Source organism: Artemia sp. Qi Xiang Cuo, chromosome 4 (genome assembly GCF_049724085.1).
Source record: "Artemia sp. Qi Xiang Cuo chromosome 4, ASM4972408v1, whole genome shotgun sequence".
NCBI classification, from domain to species: domain Eukaryota; kingdom Metazoa; phylum Arthropoda; class Branchiopoda; order Anostraca; family Artemiidae; genus Artemia; species Artemia sp. Qi Xiang Cuo.
The window spans coordinates 53519470-53546663 of record NC_142797.1 but is presented as its reverse complement, the minus strand read 5'-3'; the positions used below and the strand labels follow the sequence as shown (position 1 = coordinate 53546663).

Below are 27194 nucleotides of genomic sequence, written 5' to 3'. Positions count from 1 at the left end.
AAGATGTCACTCAACTGGGTAAACCCAACTCTAATGGATTAAAAACAAGTAGATCTTTCTTATTTACAGCAAAGGAAAAAATTAATATCCCAGAAAAGTTATTCCTATTTGGGCAAATCAAACTGCACAAGGAATACAAGCCAAAGCCTATCCAGTTTCAGAAGTGGTTGAAACTGGGACACACAACATAAATGCAATGAAATTCCCCTAGCCTGTAGTAATTGTAAAGGCTCCCATCCTAAAGAGTTGATAACTTGCAACAACATTCAGCCTACATGTATCAATTGTAAAGGCCCACATGAATCTACCAATAAATCACAATGCCCTGCATATAAGAAAAGAGCACTAACACTCCAAATAGCAACAGAGAAGGCCATTCCATACCTTTTTGCAGCTATGGAAGCAAATGCTGTCCAACCACACCAAATAAAACCTATAATGAAATCAAATAAATAAAACTCCCAAGTCAAACACTCGCAAGGCATCAAGTACCCCTTACAAAACACCATCCTTTAAGCCCCCTAGCTCACATCTCTATCAGAATGAATCACCCAGCCAACAAGCCTCCTTGTCTAGTGGGATGAGATCAGCCTGGCACCCTCTCCCAAGTAGAAACAAACCAGGAATTAATCCCTTAACTGACAAACAGGATGCACAACTAAACATGCAATCCACAAATATATACTTATTCATTCTAAACTGTAATGCAGTTCAGGTAATGAATATACATCAACTACAGAAAACAAAAATCATTGCAGAATTGGCAAAAATCTACATCCCTGGTCATATGCTCATTCAAGCATAAAAAGATCTTGCTATACTATTAACAAAGCTGAACATTGATACACAGTCTTATGAAAAATAAATCAACAAAACAACACATATCAATACTCCAGTGAAACATAAGATCACTCACATAAAATAAGCTAAATGAACTAATATCTTTTATGAATAATAATTCCATCAATATTGCTTGCCTCCAGGAAACTCATTTAACCCAAACTCAACAAATTAAATCTCTGGGATATACTATCCTGAGAAAGGATTAATCATCAGAGAGAAAAGGAGGTGGAGTAGCTTTAATAGTTAAAAATAATATAAAATTCTGTGGCATCAACTTTCCAGATTTTGCAAATGATGTTGATGCAATTGGTATCAGTGTTTGGCTGAATAATATAAAAACTAACATAATAAGCTTTTATAACCCTAATTGCCAAACTACAGATGCCATGGATTTCTTCAGCTATATAGATAATTCTAATATGTTGAAGAATATCATTATTTGTGGAGACTTCAATGCCCACAGCCTTTTGTGGGGGAATAAACCAGCAAACAAAGCTGGTAAGTTCATTGAGCGTATGACTTCAAATAATATTGAATTAGCTGTTGCTACCCCTCCAAACCTGAATACATATTTCAACCCCAAAAGTGGCAATTTCTCTACAATTGACCTACAAATTGTGTCTTTAAATATTTTGAATAAAATTTATATAAATAAAATTGATAGTCTATGTACTGACCACTTTGCCATAGATTGCTCCCTAAACGAACCTGCTGAAACCCTATCACATACCTCCAAATATATCAACACTAAAGAAAATTGGCCTATGTTCCAAAATAAGCTAAATGATGAAGTTACAAGTTTCACCCAAAATTCCTGCATTTCAAACACAACAGCTGACACACATGCTGAAGTTTTGGCATCTTTACTAATAAATACAGCTAATCATGCTATCCCCAGGACAACACCCAGGAAAACCTTCCCTAAACACATTCCCAAAGCATGGTGGACAAATGAGTGCCAACATAAATGAAGAACTAAAAAGGCAGCTAGGAGAACATTCTTAAAAAACCATCACCTACTACATATTTAAAAAAATTACAAGCAGAATCTAATCTAAAAAGGACCATAATAAATTCTAAATATAATTACTGGAATATTTTGCAAATAATCTCTTCCGAGAAACACATGATCCAATTATACAGAAAGTCATAAGCCACATCTGTGGGGAAAAAACTTCCCCCGACCCACTCCTGTATGAGCTAATACATAATAATACCCATTATGACAATGATAATGAAAAAGCAAAGCTATTTGCCACTCTTTTTGTTAATAAGCTAACATCAAGTAATTGTAACAAAATGCCCCCAATTCCTATGAGCCCAAGTTACTAACCTCGCCCAGGATCCGAGTATATAACCAGCCCATTTTCAATCCAGGAAATAAATAATGCAATACATCATATTAGGACCAAGACTAGCGGCAGCTATGACAATATGCTCCCTACATGGATAAAGAATTTCATCCCTTCATACAAACAGCAACTTCTAAATTGTTATAATCATGCTTGGGCTTCATCTGTGTTCCCCAAAATCTGGATATTTTCGTCCCTCCTACCAATCCTAAAGAAAAATAAACCCAAAAATAACCCTGATTCTTATAGGCCCATAATGATTACTCCTGTGATGGGGAAAATAATGGAGAAAATGATCTATTACCGACTCCTCTGGTTTGTTGGAAAACATAATATGATCCTTCACACTCAAACTGGTTCAGGGAACACGATTCCTCAACAGATGCTTTCATATTGTTAACAAATGCAATAAGTGAATCATTTTCAAAGAATAATGTCCTAGTTGCAGCTTTGCTAGATTTTGAAGGGGCATATGACAATTTAAACCACTAAATCCTTTTAAATAAGCTTGCAAACCTTGGACTACCCCCCAAGTTAATATCTTTTATAAAATCTTTCATAGAATTGCGAAGTTTTATTGTTTGTGTAGGTTCAGCCTTTTTACCCCAAAAGACAATAACCAAAGGCCTTCCTCAGGGAGCAGTCCTCAGCTGCCTCCTCTTTGCCATATATCTATGGGACATGAACCTCCCCCAAACGAATCTACAATATGCTGATGATCTGGTACTATGGTCATCTGGCAACAGCTTTGAGATTGCACAGTCAAAGCTGCAAAAGTCACTTTTCCAATTGGAACAATTCTCTCAACATTCAGATTTACCCATTGCACCTACCAAGTCAAAAATAATCCAATTTCACCGAAATGGAAATCTTGTTATTTCAAGACTAACTATAAATGGAACAACTATTCCAGAAGATAATCAAATTAATTACCTAGGTCTCATGCTTGACCAAAAACTTAACTTCCACCTCCATATTTCAAACACATTAAAAAAAGCTATAAAAAAATAGGTAAGATATAATAAAGACTTCTTTCCAGACCATGGGGTTGTAAGGAGAAAACCTTACTCCAGTTTTATGAGTCACACATAATACCTATATTGACTATGGGCTCATCGTCTATGGTGCATGTGCAAAGACCCAGATGCAAAAAATTTAAACAATACAAAACGATATAATACGTCTCATATTTGGTCTTAGGAAACCCACAAGCACCAAGTTTCTGCTTCTGGAGAGTGGATTAACAACAATAAGGGAGAGACGTAGTTTTCTCTTGATAAAAAATCTTACAAAAATTGAATCAAATAGCTCACACATCCTACATAATTGGTTAAAAAATCCAGCCATGTATAGAGACATTGCAGATGAGTATGCCGATATTCAGAAGAAGTTCCCTGCACCCGCAAAGTCTATTGCACCTACTTTCCCCCAATCCCCTCCATGGAATTGGTCAATCCCCATAATAAATACTGATTTCTCAAAGTGGACTAAAGATTTAACCCCCATTGCTTTTGTCCAGAAAAAATTTGCTGAACTTAATACAATTACTTATAAAAAACATTTCCAAATTTTTGTTGATGGGTCCAAAATGAATGAGAAGGTAGCAAGTGGTGCTTTCCTTCCTCACCTGAAAATTGCAATGGGTGAGAGATTGTATAATAATGTATCTATAATGTCTGCAGAGTTAAATGCCATAATCATGGCATTAGAACACCTTATGGAAAATAAACCTTTGATTGCTAATTCAAATAATATTATAGTTTGTTCTGACTTTATCAAGCCTTGAGTTGCTGTCTTCAGCTCTTCAGTATAAGTTGGATATTGACACTTATCATTGTCTTAGTATTATAGATAATCTTGCTTCAAGTGGCATAAGAACTTATCTTCAGTATATTCCCAGCCACTCTGGTATAAGTGGTAATCATCAGGTTGATGAAATAGCAAAAAATGCTATAAATATTGACCAGCCAAGTGGGGGAGACCAATCCCCATTAGAGATATTTACCATTGGAGACTATCAGATATTATGTTTAATAAGAATAATCCTATTCTTTCCCCCTTTCCCAATAAGGATTTTTTTAAAATTTATCATAGAATTCGTTCTGGAACAAATGGAATAAATTTTCTTGCATTCTCTTATCAGTTTCCTAATTCAAGTGGTTCTGTTCCCCTGTCCCCTCTTTGCAGGTATTGTAATATGTATAATGAAACAATTGACCACTGCCTATTCGAATGTAATATGCTGACGTCTGCACAGCATACCTTGCTTTGTAAACTGTCAAAGTACTTAAACACCACAAAATCTCACTATCAGCCAAGAGCCTAGCCAACTATACCTGCACACAGATCATAGAAATCGACATCTTTCATCTTAGATTTGAACTCCTTGAGTCGAAAGATCTACTGAAAGATATCTAGAATATCTAATAAATAAGAGACATCCAAGCCAGTAGCTCTATAGCCCACAGAGTGAAGCAAAAGGAAAAAGGCTAAATAGTATCTACTGAAAAGCCCGCCTGCTGCAAAATAGAAGAAGAAGAAGAAGATTAAGTTGCTAAGGCTAGGAATAAGTAGAGAACACAACAGCAACACTTTAAGAAATTTAAAAATAAATTTCTTGTGAATTATTGTCTCGATTTATCAGTAGTTGTACCGAACCAATCGTGCTCAAAATCCTCCTCAGGTCCATACTGTGGTGGTTCTTTTGTGGATGGTGAAGTTTTCCCCACAGTATAGTGAAGACGGTCTGTTATCATTGTAATATCCTTTCTTGTTTTAGTTTAAAGCTTTTTCCAATAGGCAATGCATAGAACTCCTCCAAAAAAAAGTTCCCCCAGATCTCACCCCAAATACCAGTGAAATTGATACCCATCTTGGCTGGACAAGCTCATTATCACAAAGTTCACATGAAAGCTCTAATTTTGAGAATAGGACAATGATCAGTATAGGGCTAATGTCACTATAAATGATGATGGGTTTCAAGAGGTCCTTTCTAGAAGCTCTAAAAAAAGGAAAAAAATCTCCCTAATCGAAAGCATTTCCCCTACCCACCGAAGATCCTCCCACCCTAAACTTAGGAATATTTATCTTAAAATTTCTCGTATTACCTCCTTTGAAATAAAAAAATTACTGCAATAATATTTGCAATTTTCAAATTGATAAAATCATTGTTCTCTATGAATATCCACCGAGATGGATCTCTACTATTAGCTGTCCCAAGATCAGAAATCAGCAGACGCAATAATTAATCTAAAATCCCTTCTGAATATCCCAATTAATGCATCTAAATGGAACCCAAAACAATCCCCAACAAAATTAGTAGTTTTTAATGTTCCCCCAGAAATACCCATTCAGGAGTTAAAAGAAGGGCTCTCAGATAGGGCTGGCAACACAATCCCAGTTGAAGATGTTACCCAACTTGGTAAACCTAACTCTAATGGCCTAAAAACAAGTAGATCCTTCTTATTTACACTGAAGGAAAAAATTAATATCCCAGAAAAGTTATTCCTATTTGGGCAAATCAAACCGCGCTTGGAATACAAACCAAAGCCTATCCAGTGTCAGAAGTGTCTCAAACTGGGACACACAACAAACAAATGCAGTGAAATTCTCCTAGTGTGTAGTAATTGTAAAGCATCCCATCCTAAAGAGTTGACAACTTGCAACAACACTCAGCCTACATGTATCAATTGCAAAGGCCCACATGAATCTACCAATAAATCACTATGCCCTGCATATAAGAAAAGAGCACTAACACTCCAAATAACAACTGAGAAGGTCATTCCATACCCATTTGTAGCAATGGAAGCAAATGCTGCCCAACTACCAAATAAAACCCATAATGAAACCAACCAAAACCCCCAAGTCAAACGCCCCCAATGCATCAAGTACCCCTTATAAATCACCATCCTCTAAGCCCCCTAGCTCACATCCCTATCAGAAAGAATCACCAAGTCAACGAGCCTCCTTGTCCAGTGAGATGAGGTTAGCCTGCCCCCCCCCTCCCAAGAAGAAACAAACCAGAAACACTACCAGGAATTAATCCCTTTACTGACAAACCGGATGCACAACTAAACATGCAATCCCCAAATATATGCTTATTCATTCTAAACTGTAATGCAGTCGAGGCCATGAATATACATGAACTACAGAATTCAAAAATCATTGCAGAATCGGCAAAAATCTACATCCCTGATGATATGCTCATTCAAGCAAAAAAGATTTTGCTTTACTATTAACAAAGCCGAACATTGATACACAGTCATATGAAAAATAAATCAACAACACAACACATATCAATACTCAAGTGGAACAGAAGATCACTCACAGAAAATAAGCTAAATGAACTAATATCTTTTATGAATAATAAACCCATCAATATTGCTTGCCTCCAGGAAACTCATTTAACCCAAAATCAACAAATTAAGTCTCTTGGATATACTATCCTGAGAAAGGATAGATCACAAGAGAGAAAAGGAGGTGGAGTATCTTTAATAGTTAAAAATAATCTAAAATTATGTGACATCAACTTTCCAGATTTTGTAAATGATGCTGATTCAATTGGTATCAGTGTTTGGCTGAATAATACAAAAACTTACATAATAAGCTTTTATAACCCTAATGGCCAAACTACAGATGCCATGGATTTCTTCAGCTATATAAATAATTCTAATATGTTAAAAAATATCATTATTTGTGGAGACTTAAATGCCCACAGCCTTTTGTGGGGGAATAAACCAGCAAACAAAGCTGGTAAGTTCATTCAGCGTATGACTTCAAATAATATTGATTTAGCTGTTGCTACCCCTCCAAACCTGAATACATATTTCAGCCCCAAAAGTGGCATCTTCTCTACAATTGACCTACAAATTGTGTCATTTAATATTTTGAATAAAATTTATATAAATAAAATTGATAGTCTATGTACTGACCACTTTGCTATAGTTTGCTCCCTAAATGAACCTGCTGAAATCCTATCACATACCTCCAGATATGTCAACACTAAAGCAAATTGGCCTATGTTCCAAAATAAGCTAAATAATGAAGTTGCAAGTTTCACCCAAAATTCATGCATTTCAAACACAACAGTTGACACACATGCTGAAGTTTTGGCATCTTTACTAATAAATACAGCTAATCATGCTATCCCAAGGACAACACCCAAGAAAACCTTCCCTAAACACATTCCCAAAGCATGGTGGACAAATGAGTGTCAAAATAAATGGAGAACAAAAAAGGCAGCTAGGAGAACATTCATAAGAAAACCATCACCTACTACATATATTTAAAAAATTACAAGCAGAATTTAATCTAAAAAGGACTATAATAAATGCTAAATATAACTACTGGAATAATTTTGCAAATAATCTCTCCAGACAAACACATGAGCCAATTATACATAAAGTCATAAGCTACATCTGTCGGAAAAAGACTTCCCCCAACCCACTCCTGTATGAGCTTATACATAATAATACCCATTATGACAATGATAATGAAAAAGCTAAGCTATTTGCCACTCTTTTTGTTAATAAGCTAACATCAAATAATTGCAGCAAAATGTCCCCAATTTCTATGAACCCAAGTTACCAACCACGCCCAGGATCCGAGAATATAACCAGCCCATTTTGAATCCATGAAATGAATAATGCAATACAATTCATATTAGGACCAAGACTATAAGCAACTATGACAATATACACTCTACATGGATAAAGAATCTCACCCCTTCATACAAACAGGAACTTCTAAACTGTTATAATCATGCTTGGGCATCTTCTATGTTCCCCAATATATGAAAATGTTCGTCCCTCCTACCAATCCTAAAGAAAAATAAACCCAAAAATAACCCTGAGTCTTATAGGCCCATAATGATTACTCCTGTTATGGGTAAAATAATGGAGATAATGATATATTACCTACTCCTTTGGTTTGTTGAAAAAAATAATATGATCCCTCACACTCAAACTGGTTTCAGGAAACACCACTCCTCAACAGATGCTTTCATATTGTTAACAAATGCAATAAATGAATCATTCTCAAAAAATAATGTCCTAGTAGAAGCTTTCCTAGATTTTGAAGGGGCATATGACAATGTGAACCACCAAATCGTTTTAAACAAACTTGCAAACCTTGGACTACCCCCCAAGCTAATATCTTTCATATAATTGCGAATTTTCATGGTTTGTGTAGGTTCAGCCGCTTCACCCCAAAAGACAATAACCAAAGGCCTTCCTCAGGGAGCAGTCCTCAGCTGCCTCCTCTTTGTCCTATATCTCTGGGACATGAACCTCCCCCACACGAATCTACAATATACTGACGATCTGGTGCTATGGTCATCTGGCAACACCTTTGAGATATCACAGTCAAAGCTGTAAAAGTCACTTTTCCAATTTGAAAAATTCTCTCAACATTCAGATTTACCCATTGCACCTACCAAGTCAAAAATTATCCAATTTCACCGAAAGCGAAATCATGTTAATGCAAGACTAACTCTAAATGGAACAACTATTCCGCAAGATGATCATATTAATTCCCTAGGTCTCATGCTCGACCAAAAACTTAATTTCCACCTCCACATTTCAAACACAATAAAAAAATGCTATAGAAAAACAAATATACTAAAAAGACTTATTTCCACACCCTGGGGATATAAGGAGAAAACCTTACTCAAGTTTTATAAATCACATATAAGACCCCATATTGACTATGGGCTAATCGTGTATGGTGCATGTGCAAAGACCCAGATGCAAAAAATTGAAACAATACAAAATGATATAATACGTCTCATATTTGGTCTTAGGAAACCCACAAGCACCAAGTTTCTGCTTATGGAGAGTGGATTAACAACAATAAGGGAGAGACCTAGCTTTCTCTTGACAAAACATTTTACAAAAATTGAATCAAATAGCTCACACACCCTACATAATTGGTTAAGAAATTCAGCCATGTATAGAGGCATTGCAGATAAGTATGCCAATATTCAGAAGAAGTTCCCCGTACCGGCCAAGTCTATTGCACCTACTTTCCCCCAATCCGCTCCATGGAATTGGTCAATTCCCATAATAAATACTGATTTCTCAAAGTGGAATAAAGATTTAACCCCCATTGCTTTTGTCCAGAAAAAATTTGCTGAACTTAATACAATTAATTATAAAAACCACTTCCAAATATTTGTTGATGGGTCAAAAACGAATGAGAGGGTAGCAAGTGGTGCTTTCCTTCCTCACCTGAAAATTGCAATGGGCAAGAGATTATATAATAATGTATCTATAATGTCTGCTGAGTTAAATGCCATAATCATGGCATTAGAACACCTTATGGAAAATAAACCTTTGATTGCTAATTCAAAAAATATTATAGTCTATTCCGACTCTTTATCAAGCCTTGAGTTGCGGGGCTCTGCTCCTCAGTATAAGTTGGACATTGACACTTATCATTGTCTTAGTATTATAGATAATCTTGCTTCAAGTGGAATAAGAACTTATATTCAGTATATTCTTAGCCATTCTGGTATAAATGGTAATCATCAGGTTGATGAAATAGCAAAAAATGCTATAAATATTGACCAGCCAAGTGGGAGACCAATCCCCATTAGAGATATTTACCGATGGAGACTATCAGAGTTTAATTTTAATAAGAATAATCCTAGCCTTTCCCCCTTTCCCAATTAGTATTTTTCAAAAATTTATCATAGAATTCGTTCTGGAACAAATGGACTAAATTTTCTTGCATTCTCGTACCAGTTTCCTAATTCAAGTGGTTCAGTTCCCCTGTCCCCTCTTTGCAGGTATTGTAATATGAATAATGAAGCAATTGACCACTGCCTATTTGAATGTAATATGCTGACGTCTGCACAACATACCTTGCTTTGTAAACTGTTAAAATGCTTCAAACACCACAAAATCTCACTATCAGCCAAGAGCCTAGCCAACTATACCTGCACACAGAGCATAGAAATCGACATCTATAATCTTATATTTGAACTCCTTGAGTCGAAAGATCTACTGAAAGATATCTGAAAATATCTAATAAATAAGAGGCAATCAAGCCAGTAGCTCTGTAGCCCACAGAGTAAAGCAAAAGGAAAAGGGCTAAATAGTATTACTGAAAAGCCCGCCTGCTGTGAAATAGAAGAAGAAGAAGAATAAGTGAAGACGAAAAAGTGATTTTGGGTAACAAAAAAATTGATCAATTGCACAGCTTAACTTGCCTTGGTAGCATTGTTAGTAAAGACAGTGGGTGCTTTGAAGACAAAAGTAGAATAGCCAAGGCTCAGGGTGTCTTTTCACAGTTGAAAACAGTTTGGAAGAATAGGTAGATAAGTCTGCAAACCAAGATTAGAAAATTTGAAGCTACAGTGATCAAATATGGTTCTGAAGCATGGGTGCCCCAAAAAATGGATCCTTATCTATCAAAGATTTGCTAATTTTTTTTCCAGAGAAATTGCCTACAGATTGTTTTGGTTACCTGACTAAGACTCTATTTCAAACAGTAGTCTGTACAAAAATTGTGGTTCAATCTTTCTTTCTAGGGTTACAATGAGAGAAAGGTTAAGATGCCTAGGGCACATTTTGCAGATGAAGTATGACAAATTGCCAAATATTATCCTTGTCAGCCATCTAGGGCTAAACAGAAAGAAGGTTGTCCTTGGTTGGGGTGGGAGGATTTCGTAAGGAATGCATTGGGAAACTGGAACTTCCTGGGAAGGTTTAAAGAGGGAGGCTTTGAATAGATTGAGATGGAGAAGGTGCATACATAGCTCTGTTGGCCTCAGGTGGCTTGGTACTGTGGGAAGTTGTTAGTAATAGTATGGTTGACATATGACAACCATAATAAAGCAAAAAAATAACCTGCTAAAAATTGCACAGGTAATAATAAACATTATGGTGCACAATATTTCCATCAAATTTAACAATTTCTCCAACTACAAAGAAACTATTGAGGAGCATGGTACAAAATTTATCCCTGAAAACAAATAAGAATTTTTCCTTAAATATTATGGAAATTTAAACAAATGAAAATATTGAAAAACAGGAATATCTTTTAAATAAGATAATAGACAAAACAGGAAAAAAAAAATTAAATAACAAACTCTTAATAGGCCTAAAGAAGTCCAAATATTTTGACTTAGCCCAGAAGCAGTGTGGCCAGATCGTGAACAAAAAAGTAAGCCGCAGCCTTTGAAAAACAAGCCAAAAATAAGCCAGACAATTTTTTGCCCAAAATTTAACTTTACTTTTAATGGTGTCCAAGTTTTGACGGCCGTTTTATAGAAATATTGAAAAAAACTACGTTTTCTAAAGAGTTAAAGAGGCTGAGTTACAAGGTCAAACCTTAAAACGTACAGGGATTAGGAGGCGCAGTTGGGGGCAGCCGCCCCCCAAACCCCCGCTTTCGCAGCCTTTAAATATAAAAAAAATTTCTTTAAACTGAAAGTAAGGAGCGACATTAAAACTTAAAACGAACAGAAATTATTCCGTATATGAAAGGGGCTGTGCCCTCCTCAACGCCTCGCTCTTTACGCTAAAGTTTTTATTGTTTAAAAAAAAGAGTTGTGAGAAAGTCAAACTTTAGCGTAAAGAGCGAGGCGTTGAGGAGGGCACATCCCCTTTCATATACAGAATAATTTCTGTTCGTTTTAAGTTCGATTAACTCTTTAGAAAACGTAGTTTTTTTCAAATAATTTCTGCCCGTTTTTGTACAGTTTATTACTTATCAAGATAAAGTCGGAAGAGGATGAAATTTTGCAAGTTTCTTAGTTTGAGCTTGGGCTACAAAATGCGATTACCGCCGTCTCTCTGCGACCTCTAGGACCTGAAATCGCTTAACATTGTGGTGGGTCGCCTCTTTATAGAGGCACAAGTGTGCCTCCTTGACTCACCACTATTCAGGTCCTTTGATCCTACTGGCATTATCCACCTTTCAATTCGTTCCCTGGTTTGCGGAAGTTCAGTTCCAGTGTAGAGATTATTTTGAGGCTGCATTTAGTAGAATTGCAATAAACCGCTACCCCATGTGGAACTCTAGAGACTTTACAGAAATTCCCGAGCGCTATGTTCAGAAAATGCTCGACCGTGCTTACTTTCCTGTCCAACAGTTCGGGGAAAATTATTGACGAGGACGCCCACCGGCTCGATTTCTCCTGTGTTAGTTTGAGCACTGTCCGTGTGTGCGCCGCAATTTCTGTATCCCATAATTTCACTGAGTTGGACCTCCAATTGCTATAATGATACTCTGTGACCCAATGCGTTTTAATGTCAACATTTTGATTCAGTCAGAGGTTCTTTTTGGCGAAATAGATTTATTGCCAGAACAAATTCTTAAATTTGTGTCCCAGCCCTTTTTTTTGGTTTGTAAATAATTATGCATTAATTAATAACGACCGTAGCCTTCAGACAAAAAAAAAAAAGATCATTATTTTATTGGTTTATTATCAAATAGATACACAAACGAAAATCAGATCATTGGATATTATCACATATAGATTCATAAAATTATGGAAATCACTTTGTCTAAAGTCAAAGCTTTGGAATAAAATCCTTTTCCCAATGCTAAATGCGATGCTAAAACGCCCTTAAAGGGCTACGAAAGGTACACAAGGAACACAATCGTACTTTTGTCTTTATCACAAGTCCATTCCAGGGTCATAATTGGCTATCACGAACCACAATACGTCCCTGGAACCAAAAACAAATAAGACTGAGTAGAATCTCCGTCTTTGGTCCATGAACTGACTATTGGATAACCCGTAAAATCTGAGCGGAGGTGGAGCCAATTTGAGAACTGGCTGAGCACTGAGTTGACGGCCGTCTACTTTCCCTCATCGCCGCCGCGCATTTGCGAGGAAAAGACCGTAGCAGGCCTCCAGGCGTGCATGATAAGTGTAATCAAAAACTTTCATTTGTTCTCACTCAATTTTTCTTCTCCGGGACTGTATTGTGAAGAGCTAGTTGCTCAGGTAATGAATTGTCATGTTCCACACCAGCTCCACCTCCGCCTAAATTCGCCAGATATCAGCCGTATTTTATTCGACTCCGCATGGTTGTAGTATCGAGATAAGGAGACGAAGGTTCTTAGTCTTTATTTGTTCTTGCTGGGACGGATCTCCAGGTTCCTGTTTGATGAGCCATATTTTAACGAAGTCCGAACATTCCACCACTTTAAACATGGATGGGAAGTATCGTGGGCCAGATTGGGAATAACACGCGTTATAAATTTAGATACTTTTACGTAAGACAAACTAAGAATTGAATTTTGTTGCTGTGCTGCGAGAGCCAACTCACTCATCGATTTCAGAAGTTTACAACTTATCCTAATTATATTGACCTTTAGCGCAAGATAGCTGTCCGAACTCTGGCTGCCAGGCGTTGAGTGCGGGCGTACCTTTTAATGCGCTTTATGATGGGAAAACTAAAAAAAAGTGGTAGATTGGAAAAAAAATGCTCCAGGGTGGAATTTTTGGTGATTAAGAATACCCGTCTTTCATAGCCCTTTAAGATTGACCAAATGCCTCTAAGATGTCACTGAGTTCATTTTCTTCCCTGTCAGCGTCAGGCACAGCAGCTCTGCCACATCGTCCACTGTCAGACGCATTTTCAGCTCCATTTTTCGAATACATGGAACTGTTGAACGAAGTCATTTTGGCCGATGGTACGAATGACGAACAGCAGTGGCCACTGACAGACATCCACAGTCGAAAAATCCAAATTGCGTTTAGGATTGGTAAAAGCATTCTATTCCGAATCTTTGACTTTACACAGTTCATCATAGAAAACGCTCTCTCAACGACTGCGTTGCTGATAGGCAAACTCAGCAACGACAATGTCCACTTTGCCAAATCCTGAAAGACTGGCTCTCCAAGAGGGTCGCGAAACTGAAGCACGTGGATCCAGAACTCAGAGGAGTCTTTTGAAAGTTCTCCGCCACAATGTTCATTCCAGTCAACCTCGAGCAGGCGTCTCCACTGGTTTTCCATGTCTCCAAAGTCTGTCACTGGAATCACACTAAGAGGTAGGTCGGCGAATCTGGGTCTAGTCTGAAATAAACATATTGTCGGAGAGAGAATTCTCAATTTCAGAAGGGAATCAATGGCAAGAGGTAAACGTTTCAGAACTGACCTTGCAGCCTTCTTGAGAAAGCCGTGACAGCGAAGCTTTATTTCCTCTTTCATCTCGCTTGGAAGATCAGCTTCGCTGAGTTCAGAAAGAAACAAATGCCCAAAGTCTACCTGGTCGACAGGAAGGTAGTAAATTAGAAACTCAAGGTTGATGTTAAGGGACACTGCAGAGGGTCGAAGGATCCTGCGCAGGATGCACATGACCAAATCTTTCAGCTCTTGAAACAGACGAAATTGGTCTCCATTCAAATGTTGAAATAGTATGTTCACCCTCTGAAAGTCGGCCAATAGCGATTTCAGAAAAACAATGTATAGATGGTTGCACTTATCACTGTACATTTCGTGTAAAGTTCTTGCAGTATAGCACCGCTCTTTTTCCTTGGCAATGCGGAAATGTGTTGTCAGTTCGAGGTATTGCTCATCAACTCTACACACTGCGGTGTATCGCGACAACCAGCGTGTACTTGAAGGGGCCACAATTTTAAAGGGCGAATTTCCATGATTTATCAGCCTATATATCTGGCCGTACGCTTCCCTTCGCAACGGGCTTACGCTAAACCACTTGTACGTTTCCGAGAGCATACATTCTAGGTTGCTCGGCAACTCTTCCACCGCCTCGGAAACACACAAGTGCAGAGAGTGGCAAACACATTTGAAAAGCTGAAGGTGAGGTAACCCATCTGCTTTCAGCAATGTAAATAGAGTGATTTGCGCCACACATGTTATTTGCCCCATCAGTACCAATACCAATCAGGTTTTTGAGAGGTACTTTGCACTCTGCAAGAAATTTTTTGAGTTCTGCGTGGAGTATAATAGCTGTAGTTGATGGCACTTCAACCATTCCTAACGCAGTACACACTATCTTTTTCAACTTTGGGCTGTAATATCGAATGCAAATACACATGAACTTCTTTGTAGAGACATCAGTTGACTCAACCAGCATTAGAGAGTACTCACCATCTCCAATGTCAGCCACTATCCCCTTCAGGTTTTCAGGTCTAAGCACATTCTTTATGAGAGCGAACCATTTAGTTTTTTTTTTAGCCTCACCGATTCACCAATAAGCCAAAGAAATAAGTCTTTTATGATAGTAGAAAGATGGTCGATTGTTCTCACCGACGAGTGACAGGCTACATGAGCAGCCAAGACCAGCTCCGCTTTCCGCGAAGCCAAGTTCGTCGACGTAATATCCCTAACTATTAATATCCCTAACTGCCCCATACCGATTTTCACGTTTGCATGCATTCTGAGAAAACCCAAGACCAGTTTGCTTCTTCCTTTGAGCATAATTAAACTGAAGTGATGCAAAGAAAGCCTCAAATATAAATAAATGTATTGTCTTTATGAAATAAAAGTTGGCCAGTAAATTATTATTACCTTAAATTGCATTGTCCCTAGGCTACCCTATAGGCCTAGGCTACACCAACAGTAACAAAGAAATCAGACATCAAAGCAAGGATAACTCATCTACTTATCCTGCTTCTGTCACAATCGTATAGTCATAAATTAGAAAAATCGGGGTGCCCCCAATGAATGTAACCTCAATTAGGTTCTGTTGATGTTAAAAACTGTTGGTTTTTTCCAATAATTTTTCTCACACACTAAATTACGGTTTGACCCCCCCCCCCATACCAGGGAGGGCGTATTTGTTTCTGGTAGAATCCTCAAAATACAATGTTCTCCTTCACCACTGTAGTGGTATACCACAGGATCTGTACCTCAGAATTTGATACCTACATCTAACCAAGTGTACTACTCCATATATAGCATAGCAGGACCTACTCCATATATAGCGTAGTAGGACCTATGCCATGTTTAATGTAGTACTGATTGTGGGGTGTAGCACTCAAATTCTTAGGTACAGATCCTGTGGTGTACTCCTGCAGGGGTGAAGTAGTGTATCATGTTGATGGTAGTACATAAAACAATTAATATCCCCAACTGCCCCACAACGATTTTCACTTTTGCATGTATTCTGAGAAAACCAATGACCAATTTGCTTCTTCCTTTGAGCATATTTAAACTGAAGTGATGCAAAGAAAACCTCAAATATAAATAAATGTATTTTCTCAGAATAGGCCTAGACAAAAAGTGAAAACGGGTATGGGGGTACCCAATATATGGGGGCAGTACTCAATGCATTGGGGTGTGTACCCAGTCGGCTAGGCTGTGTACCCAATCTGTTTGTACAGAGATACAATCCACAGAAAATAGCTAGAGTGTACATGACGACTCACATGAACTAAACAGTTAAACAGGATCTGTAGATGTTACAGACATGTCTGTTATGAGTTTGATTCCTGGCGTTATTCTATACTAATAAGTAACAGCTAATATACTGTACCTTCAGCTGTAGTTCAACCCCATGAATTAATGGCTAATGCTTTTTATGCTGTTGTTACGAAGCCACGTGTTTCTTAGGATTTGAAAACTTCACTGCATTGCCGCGGTTAGATTCGTATTTTGACCATAGAGTTAAAACGTTATTTTGACCTTTCGTGAGCATTCGTTCGTTCAAAAATAGAATGAATTGCCAAAAAATATAAAATCTTCCCGAAAAAGTAAATCACGCCAAGAAATAAGCCAGCTCAGAATAAAATAGCCAAGTTTTAAGCCACAAGCCAGTTCCAAAAATTTTCACGCCAGTCGCCAACAAAATAAGCCAGTTTGGCGTAAAATAAGCAAATCTGGCCACACTGCCCAGAAGTCTTTCTAAAAAAAAAACAAAAAAAAAACAACTGAACTGAGTTTAACTGAACATTTAAATAAAAATAAAAGGCTAAAAATGAAACCAGAAATACAGGCAAAAAAAAAAACAATATCACATATTACTAATATCCAAAATGTCAACTGTTTGCTACTTCAAACAGGTCTAGCACAAAAATCAAGCAAAATCAGGATAAATATGGAGCAAATATTCTTTTCCTTTTTGGTTTGTAAATGAAATCTAACAAAATGAAAAATTATATTTAAAAAAAAAATTTACACATGCCCTAGGTTGTAACCAAACACAGGGGAAAAAAAAACAAACTTTATTGCATATTGTAAATTGAATGGATCTTTTCAATTGCTAATCTACCCAAAGCACGTTGGCTCTTTCCAGAGTTTATTTCACTTTAAACTTGATTTCTTTGGTTGAAACTTGTTGGGGGCTGATTATGCAAAGTGTCATTGTTTAAGGTATTTGAAGTTTTTACCCATCTTTTATGTTTAATAACCTGTCCTGTTATTCAAAATATCAAACCCGTTTTCCATATTTTCATTTATTTAAATTTGTAAACAGAAAGGCAGTGTGGTCTGAGAAATTGTTTACTTAAATATTATATAAAAAAAAAACAAGGGGGAAATATAGAAAAGAGAAGAAAACAACAGATACAAATAAGATAATAGAAAATATAATATTCTTTGTAATGCTTTTCTAGTATAAAGTTTTATTGACCCAGGCTACCTAGAAAGAAAAGCAACATCTAAGCACAGCACAAGCATTAAGTAAGCGTAAGCATGGTATAGGCACAAACAGGGAATTAAGCACAAGCATTAAGCGGAATGCTACATCTTCCTTCTTTTGTCATTTAAGCTGCCTGCATTTCCTCTTAAACCAACACCACACTCGCTCCCGCTCATCTACTGTGAGCGGGCTTACACTCTGTAATAAGTACCTTCAGAAAGGTATGTGTAAGAAGGTGCTAGGCTTGCTTCTTACATATTCACTAACTAGTTCACTTCTTCTTCCTCTCATACTGTCTCTATTTACAGGTCTACTTTTAAAAGCACTCCTTACAGGTTCAGTTTCAGGGGTTTTCTTACAAGTTGCCCGTATCTTGTGCATGCTGTCGTTGGTGTCGCGCTTGATTCTAGGGGCGGCACCACAATAGCACTCTGGCAGGGGCTCGGGATGTGATTCCAATCCTGGATCGGCAACGGGGACATGAACTGGTCTGCCTGCAATAGCAGGGGTGGTGGCTTGGCAGTTGCATATGACGCTATGGCATCATCAAGTTCTTTGCGAACTAAACTCGGTCCTTTCAGACTTTGATGTGGGTGGGCTGATAGGTGCTTGCAGTTCCTCTGCAGAATCGTACCTTCGTTTGTGTGCACCCGGTACGATCGCGGCTGTTTGGCATGAGTAAGCACAACCGACTGTTTCCACGGTCTGTCTGGCATTTTCTGAATGTGGATCGCATCGCTGTGGTTAAGCTGCTTTAAAGCCTTGGCTGATTTGTTGTGGTGAATTTTCTGGCATTTCAGTTCTTTGCTGAGTGAACTGTTTGGTCGGGACGACCTTCTTCTTTTGGTATGTGTGGTGCCTGGTAGGATGGATCTTAGTTGGCGAGACATAAGGAGTTGAGCAGGAGATACAAACCCATCGACTGGTGTATTCCGGTATTCTAATAGACCCAGAAAGGGGTCTCCTCTGTTTTCCGTTGCCTTGGTCATGATGTTTTTTATAATCTGCACAGCTTTCTTGGCGAGTCCATTGGATTTGGGATACCCGGGGCTAGATGTGCTCAATGAAATACTCCAGACTTTGGCAAAATTGATGAATTCCGTGGAAGTGAACTGAGGGCCATTGTCAGACATTAGCTGTGATGGTATGCCATGCCGGGCAAAGTGGGCCTTGAGTCGCGTTATAACCGCGTTGGACGATGTCGTCGTAAGTCTGTCAACTTCGAAGAAACGGCTGTGATAATCGACATTTGCTGGGAAACTGGAGCCATTCCATTTCGAACAGATCTGTAGCAATCTTTTGCCAAGGGAGCATTTCTATGCTGTGGTTGATCATCGGCTCCTTCGTGTCATTCAGCATGTGGTTGGATCATGTTTGGCATTTTGCTATATACAGTTCAATGTCTGTGCTGAGGCCTGGCCAGTACACTAACATTCTTGCTCTCTGTTTGGTTTTCTCAGTTCCAAAGTGGGCTGCATGTAGCTGCTGGAGTGTGGCTAACTGCAGGTTCTTGGGAATGATCAATCCGTCTCTCTTGAGAAGAATGCCTTTTGTGAAAGACAGCTTGTGTTGGACGTTCCAGTAGGTTAGGATGTTGGTTGGGCACTCTTTTCTAGTACTCGGCCAGCCCTCTTGAATCGTTTTGACTAGGGTGCTCAAGGTTTCATCCTGCGTTGTTTCCGTCCGCATCTGCTCAAGCTTCTGGTCACTGGCAGGAAGGTTCTGTACTACATGATGTACATATATATCCAGGTCTTCTTCCAATTTTGGATCTGTATTACTAAGATGGAGGCGTGACAGAGCGTCAGCGACTGGGATTTCGGATCTTGGTCGGAACCTCAGAGTCAGGTCGTAAGGCTGGAGCTGAAGCATTAATCGTTGCACTAGTGGTGGGGCTTTGTGAATAGAATTTGCTACAACGGTTTCGAGGGAGTGGCGGTCAGTTGTGACGTCAACGTGGCGACTGTACAGATAATAGTGGAAGTCTTTAAAGCCATACACGATGGCGTATAACTCTTTTTCGAGTTGCAAATACTTCTGCTCTGTCTTGCTGAGCGATCTCGATGCATACGCTGTGACCTGCCCTTCCGAAACAAGGTGGGCGCCGAATCCATGGCTGGAGGCGTCGACAATGAGTTCGACGTTCTTGCTCTGATGGTTGAAGAACGGGGTGTTTGACACTATTGAGCGTTTCAGGTCCTCGAGTGTTTGGGTGTGTTCCTCTGACCAGTTGAATGGGTTTTATTTGGTCAGGTCACGGAGTGGTTTGTTTTTTGTGGATAGGCTTGATCTGTATTTGGCGAGATAATTGGTCGTCCCAAAGAGGGTTAGCTGTTCTTCTCAATATGATGATTTTGGCATGTGATTAATAGTATGAACATTCTTGAGATATGGCCGCATTCCCGTGAGCTGATTCTGTGTCCGAAGTAGCTAACACTGGAGGCCGAATACTCGCGCTTATCTTCATTGAAACAGATACCCTTAGCTGGGGCACGTTCGAATGTCGCTGCTAGGCGTTCATCGTGCTCTTCTTGCGTGGCACCGTACACGATCATGTCATCAATGATGATGCAGAAACCCTCTAGGCCTTCCAAGGCATCTTCCATCCTCCTCTGAAACTCATCTTGCGCTGAGATGATTCCGAAGGGCATTCGCTTGAAACGATATCTTCCATATATTGTGCTGAAAGTCATGAGGTAAGACGAATCTTTGGAGAGCGGAATTGACCAGTAACCAGAATAGGCATCAAGTTTTATGAATATTTTTACTCCTTATAGCTTGGTGGTGACGTCATCTAGAGTGGGAATGGGATAGTAGGGCTGTTTGATGGACTTGTTTAGGTCCATTGGATCTATGCACAGTCTTATGGATCCATCCTTCTTCTCAACCACGACCATCGAATTGACCCACTCCATTGGGGTAATGACCCCAACAGAGTCATCCCTTTTCGATAATCCCTAGGTCTTCTAGGCGACTGAGTTCATGCTTGAATTTATCCTGCATGGCCGCGGGTACTCGTCTTGCTGGGTTGACAGTTGAGGTGGTATTGTCTTCCAGGTATATGTTGCATTCTCCTTCGAGTTTCCCGACTCCTTTAAACACTTCTTTGTGTTTTTCCTTCAGGAATGGTACTCTTGAAGACGTAGAGCCTATATTCAGTACCTGCTTAATCAGGTCCAAATCAAGGCTTGAACGGTAGCCTATGATAGGGACACCTAAAGTTTCTACAACAAAGAATTGTTGCCTTCTGCTGAGGTTATCTTTGTAGCTGCATGATAATTCGCAGACTCCAGTTACAGGGATCCTTGCTCCACAGTAGCTGGTGAGGCGCTGGCTTGTGGGTTTCACGGTGGGTTTTGGGGTGATGAGGTTAAAGTACTTCCTTGGAATGATATTGACCCGGATCCCTGCGTCGAATTTGAACTGGACAGGGAACTGATTGTTGATGATCAAAGGTATCACTGCTTTGTCTTTGTTTTTGCTTTGGTCGATGGAGTAAAGGAATTTGGTTCCATCACCGGATTCCGCTTTAACAGTGTCTTCTTCGACTGCATTTACTGTCTTACTTTGACAAACTCGTGCGAAATGGTTGAGCTTTTTGCAGATGGAGCATGGCTTGCCCTTTGCTGGGCAGACATGGGAGGGGGAGTATGTTCCACCACAGAAGTAGCATGGTTTGCTCTTTGAGCGACCTGCTTTCTGTTTTTTTCTGCTGCTGTTCCGATTTGGGTAGCGTGAGATGGCATGAATCTCTTGCTTTATAGGAATAGACTTAGTTCCATGGAATGTTTTAAGCTGTGCCTGGGTCACTTCGTGGGTTCTGCACATAATGGTTGCTTTTTCAAGCATAAGTTCATCACCTTCAGCCAGGGGCTTCTCACGTACGTTTTGGTTTAGTATTCCTCACACTATGCGATCACAGACCATTTCATTTGGGTCTGAGTAAGAACATAGTTTCACTAATATCTTGAGCTCTGTAATATATTTCTCTATACTTTCTGCCTTGGTTTGGTCTTGTTTTTGGAACAGATACCATGCAAAAACTGTATTCTTCTGTGGTGATGCATACTCCTTAAATTTCTCCAGGTACCGTTTGATTTTGTTCTGTTCCTCGTCTGTAATCCTGAAGGTGTTGAATATTTCTCGTCCTTTCGCTCCAGCCCAGATAAGTAGGTAGGCACAAAGACCTTTCTCTGTTTTGCCTGCCAGTGGGCCTGCGAACATCAGTTGGGCATGCTCTTGGAAACGGTCCCATTCTTCTGCTAGGGAGCTGGCTTCCCAGTTGATTGATGGCTGTAGTGCATCCATGAGATCCCACTTGTGACACCATGTAATACTTCTCTAGTATAAAGGTTTATTGACCCAGGCTACCTACAAAGAAAAGCAACATCTAAGCACAGCACAAGGATTAAGTAAGTGCAAGCATGGTATAGGCACAAACAGGGAATTAAGCACAAGCATTAAGCGGGAATTAAGCGGAATGCTATATTCTTCATTCCATTATTACCTTTTTTGTGTTCAATACAGTCAAAGATAATTCTCTTGCATCAATAAAAATGTTGAAAACAATTAATTCAGTGACCTGCTGTTTATAGCTTTCTGGCTTTTGATAAATACTTTACAACAGATTAAATTTGACCTCAAGTAACTTTATGAAAAAGACTTTGTGTATAAGAGAAAAAAAACAAAACAAATAAAGACAATAGTAAAGACCCTATTCTTTACTCCATTATTGCATTTGTAGTCAAACAAACAGAGAGACTGAAACACATGAATAATAATAATAATGTTATAAAATGTTTGGTACATTCTCCACTCCACTGATTTATTCTGAATGTCAAATTGACCTCCATTGCCATTGCCTAAGCTGCCTTCTAAATGTGGTACAACTTTGTAACCGGCACTGGATTGTGGATTATAATTTTGCAATAAGGCAAGTTCAGAGGGAGGGTCGCTCCAGATGTATTTTCCATGTGTGCCATTTTAATGGTTGAGGTGATACCATATTGGGATGTATTTATCCCAAAAGGTTTATTGTTGACGAAAAGATGAAACCATTATGTTGTCTAATATTTCCCTTCTAAGAGGGTGTAACTAAAATTTTATAATGTACAAATTATTCAGTCTGCTCTTGTTTTTTCTATCCTAATTCTTTTTTTGAAAATATTGATGGTTTTGTTTCTTTTAATTCTTGTTTGGATGCTTTTAGGTGACAAGACATTAGATGGCTACCAAAAGAAGAAGTATGTCTGCAAACTTTTGTTCATTTTTCTTCTTGGTCATGACATTGATTTTGGGCAAATGGAAGCTGTTAACCTTCTATCTTCTAATAAGTACACAGAAAAACAAATTGTAAGTATTTCAGAGCAATCTTTACTGGAGTTAAAACCATACTTGTCACATGAAAGAAGGTAGGGGGGTATTGATCCAAGGGGCCTCCCACTATCATTCATAGGATAGTAATGAGGGATGTGGCTTCCATTTATGTGGTTTTTTTTTACCTAACCACTTTGTATGGAGTGCATGGTTTTAGAACCTTTAGAAAGGGTTATTTTGATTGGAAATTGAAACCTCTAGTGCCCTTTTTAAAATTCTAAGGTGATTGAAGGACAACCAGCCCCCCCACCTCTGCCCTACCCTTTCGTTACCCCTCACCCCTTAAAGACTCCCAAAGAATCTGATTAGAATTTTGAGATAGCCATGTTTTTTGAAATAGTTGAAAGGATTAACAAGTAGATCTCTTGGTATGGTATTAGCCCTACAGCCCCTTGGGCAAGGGCCATAAATTATGCAAGTTTATCATTGTTTATGTGTAGGTTTGTTATGGAGAAGGCAGGAATATTTGACCCTGGGTGCTGGATTAGCTTGATACTCTCTGAGATTGTTCTTTGGGACAAGGCAATCATGTATTTTGTTGGGATTGGGTGCTAGAGGGGATGGGCATGTGCTAGAGACAATGTATTCCTGCTCAGTTGTACTCTGAACAAGTTCAGTGGGATGGGTCTCTTAATTTTATCTTATGGAAAATTATTGGAATGGGGTGTTTTGCAAATTAAGAACTGGACAGGGGAAGATGTTAAAAGTCTAGGAGAATCCAGAAGTTGTGAAAACGCAGGATTGTTTGTGAGAATCAGACTGCCCCCTTTTGGCAACACTTGGTAAAGAATGATGTTTCTTCTATGTATGTTATCTATAAAAATGGGTAACTGAACTATCAATTATACTTTTTATGACAAAACAGCTAACAGTTGATATGCCATCAAACCACTGTCAAAGCCTATTGAAACTTAGAAAAATCAAAGAAGCACGAAAATGAAGCAGACAGGAGGGAAACAGAACAGGAAAGAATCAGTTTGTCCTGGTTCGGGAGTTCTTAGTAGAAAGCAAAGTTTTTTTCCATGCAGTATTTCTTTGCCTTGGCCATTTTGTATAGAAGGGATGGTCACCAAAACTTAGGAGGGGGCTCATTCGATAGGGAACTGAAAGTTTTAGTTCTTTTCAAATGAATAGATTAAACTAACGCGATTTTTATCAAAAAATTGTGTTTTTGTGCATTCATTATTTGTAATGATCAGAGATCTGGAGTCGCTCCTGGATCACTTGAACAATAACTAAGAAACAATAGACAAGTATTTCATTTGTGTTTTCAAGTGCCTTTAGTAGGAGGTGCCTAGTAAAGAACAACATGGCCTCTTTATTTATTTTCCCCCTGGCCATTTCACATAGAAAGTATGGTCCTATAAACTTAGAAAATGGCTCGTCTGACTGGAGATTGAAAGCCCCAGTTACCATATCATATTAAGAGTCAAATTTGATTGGATTAAAGTAACATGCATACACTCTTTCATTGTGCTACAAACCTACAAGATGATAGAGAACCCATGGATTCTGAAAAAATTCAATATAGTGTCCCATTAGGAGGTACTTGGTAAAAAACGACGTGGTCTCCATATATTTTTTTTTCTTCTGACCACTTCGTACAGAAGGGATGGTCGTAGAAACTCGCGAGAGGGCTCATTCGATTGAAAATTAAAATTTATAGTGCTATTTTAAGAGTCAAAAGGGGTGGAATTAAAGTAAGATGCGATTTTTCACATGAAACTGTTTTTTTTATCTTTTGAACATTATTACACTTTGCCATCATACTGAATGTTAGTTCTTTACTACTTTCCAACTAGGAAAAAGCCAACGATTTTAGCTTTTGTTTGACGGCATAATAAGACCATTCTTTTAACATTGAGAAAAGGATGGAAAATTGCTTATGGTTTTTAATCCCATCTCCTCTTCACTTGCTGACATAATATTTTTTTCACTTAAACCTATTTTAACTTTAATGTCGCCTACACTAAATTTAAATCTCTAATTTAATTGTTCAAGTTTGCGTAGTTTAACATAATTAACTAAAACAAGGCATACTACTATAAGTTACCAAGCCGCTAAACCAACCTCCTCTGTTTTTTGGTTGCCCTTCTACCATAGGGCACCCCCCTCCTCCGTGGATATACCCTAAGAATTTATAAACAAATTGCTTTTCTGAAAACTTTGTTTTTAATCAACTATACAACATCCATCATCCTCCCAACCTTCTTATAACCCTGTATCAACCCTAAGTGGAGTAGATTGCTGTGTCTTTACAATTTCCTTAGACACCTCATTCTAATTGTCCTTGGAAACAAATTTTTATTACTTAGTTTTTTTTATGACGCCCTTTTGGCTACTCTAATTGAAAAAAAAAAATAATTGAAAACTATTATCCTAGAATTATCCTCAATTCGTCAAAATGATCACAATGCCTAAATATTATAACTCTTTACAATTTATAACCGTAATTAATAATTCCATTTTTAAACTTAATTGTACTCATCTAATCCACGTCTACTCTCTCTCCACATTTGACTCGCTTCTCAAAACTCCATATAACCTCCAATCCAGGTGTTTAGCAAATGAATCTTGACTTTCTATTCTCGTTTCTGTATTTTTCACAGATACATGATAACACTTGTCACTAATCACAACGTATTATTTTTGGTTTATCTTCAAAACAGAAATATAGTTTAAGAGCTTTCTTCTTTTCTTCTACAGACATGGTTTTAGTCCCTCATTTTCTAATATTTCCAATAGTCTTACGGGTAACTCACCGTTTGAGAGGCATTGAATCAACTCGTGCATCAGTCTGTCAAGCAGTTGTGTCCGCCGTGCATCTGTCCAATCTGATATTGTTGTTTTTTGCATTGTTTTGTCAGTTTTTTAGTTGTTTGCATTTTTATGATTTTTTTTTTGGTTTTATGACTCCGAAATGCGAATTCGGGGCTTAGGATAGAAAAAAAATCAAAAAAAATCTTATTTTATCAAGCACTTCATATCCACAAATTGAACAAGTTGGCGCTCTGGTTCTCAATATCTGGCTAGCTCTGTCATTGCACGGTAGGCCTAACATTCCATGAATCATGCAGTGCTCAAATTCCTTTTAGCTAAATGGCAGCTAAATCGCAACTCACTTGAATTTTTACAAGGTAACTGAAAATCAGTGAATTGTTCCTTTTCTCGAGCTCTATAATCCCGTTCTTCCTCACTCCCTTAAAACAGCTCGCGATATCTTCTTTAGTTCCTCCTTTCTCAATTCACTTCTCATTTTTTCCAGTTCTTTTGCTTGCCTCAGATGGCTGACAATCCACCAGAAGTTTCGAAATTTTTTTGCTTTTTTTTATACCTTTTCTTCTACATCTTCATTCAGTTGGGGGAGAAACCGCTGCCTCAGAATTGCAGTTGATGGCTCCTCTTTAACCACAAGTTCACAAATATTCCTGAGGATGAGTGACTTACATATTACTCTTAAGTCTTCCACCCCAGTTTCATCGAATTTGATTGAGAAAATAACATTTTATTTGTTACCTTTTCAATTTGCCTGCTAAAACAAATATCCAGAATTCCAGATAGTCCTTTCGATCTTTCTTGCAAGGTTTTCAGGTAACACGAGAACAGGAAATCCCTTTAAATTAAAGTCAATACAATTGCAACAGTGCCTACTTCAAGGTCTCACTATCAACCGCTGCACAAAAATAGCCCCTTCTTTTGTCAATTAATTAAAAAAAAACTTTCCGAAAAATAAGTTTTTCAAAGAAAAGTAAAGGTCATTTTAAACTTAAGCTCGGGATATACAAATACTTGTTAAAATTCAAACTTAAAACGACCAGAAATTAATATTAAAGAATAAATGAAACCCAAAACGAACTGAAATTAAATAAACAATCATAGAAAAAAACATACAACAAGTAATAATATAAATGAATAAATAGATCTTAAAGCGAGTAATGCTTAGATTGAATATGAAAATCAAACTTAAAACGAAAAAAATGTTTTCCTATTGAAGTATAAATGAAACTTAAAACGAACAGAAATTAAATAACAACCAATGCGAAAAAGCATAAAACATTCA

The 27194-nt window shown here is 38.1% G+C and overlaps 2 protein-coding genes across 2 annotated transcripts in view; one reads left to right on the top strand and one right to left on the bottom strand.

Annotated features, from left to right (window-relative positions):
* The window catches only part of AP-2alpha (adaptor protein complex 2, subunit alpha), a 107037-nt gene that overhangs the window by 4781 nt on the left and 75062 nt on the right, over nt 1-27194 (top strand). The window contains exon 2 of the mRNA XM_089087908.1: nt 22968-23110. Within this exon, the coding sequence (XP_088944034.1) occupies nt 22968-23110 (143 nt within the window). The remainder of the gene's footprint in view (nt 1-22967; nt 23111-27194) is intronic.
* On the bottom strand, nt 13687-15031 carry LOC148953229 (uncharacterized). Its single transcript, XM_089087313.1, has one exon. The coding sequence runs from the start codon at nt 14890-14892 to the stop codon at nt 13687-13689; it is 1206 nt and encodes a 401-aa protein (XP_088943439.1). The 5' UTR covers nt 14893-15031.

Coding starts and splice junctions, on each gene's coding strand:
- LOC148953229 (XM_089087313.1), bottom strand. CDS start 14,892: ATGCTCTCGGAAACGTACAAGTGGTTTAGCGTAAGCCCGTTGCGAAGG.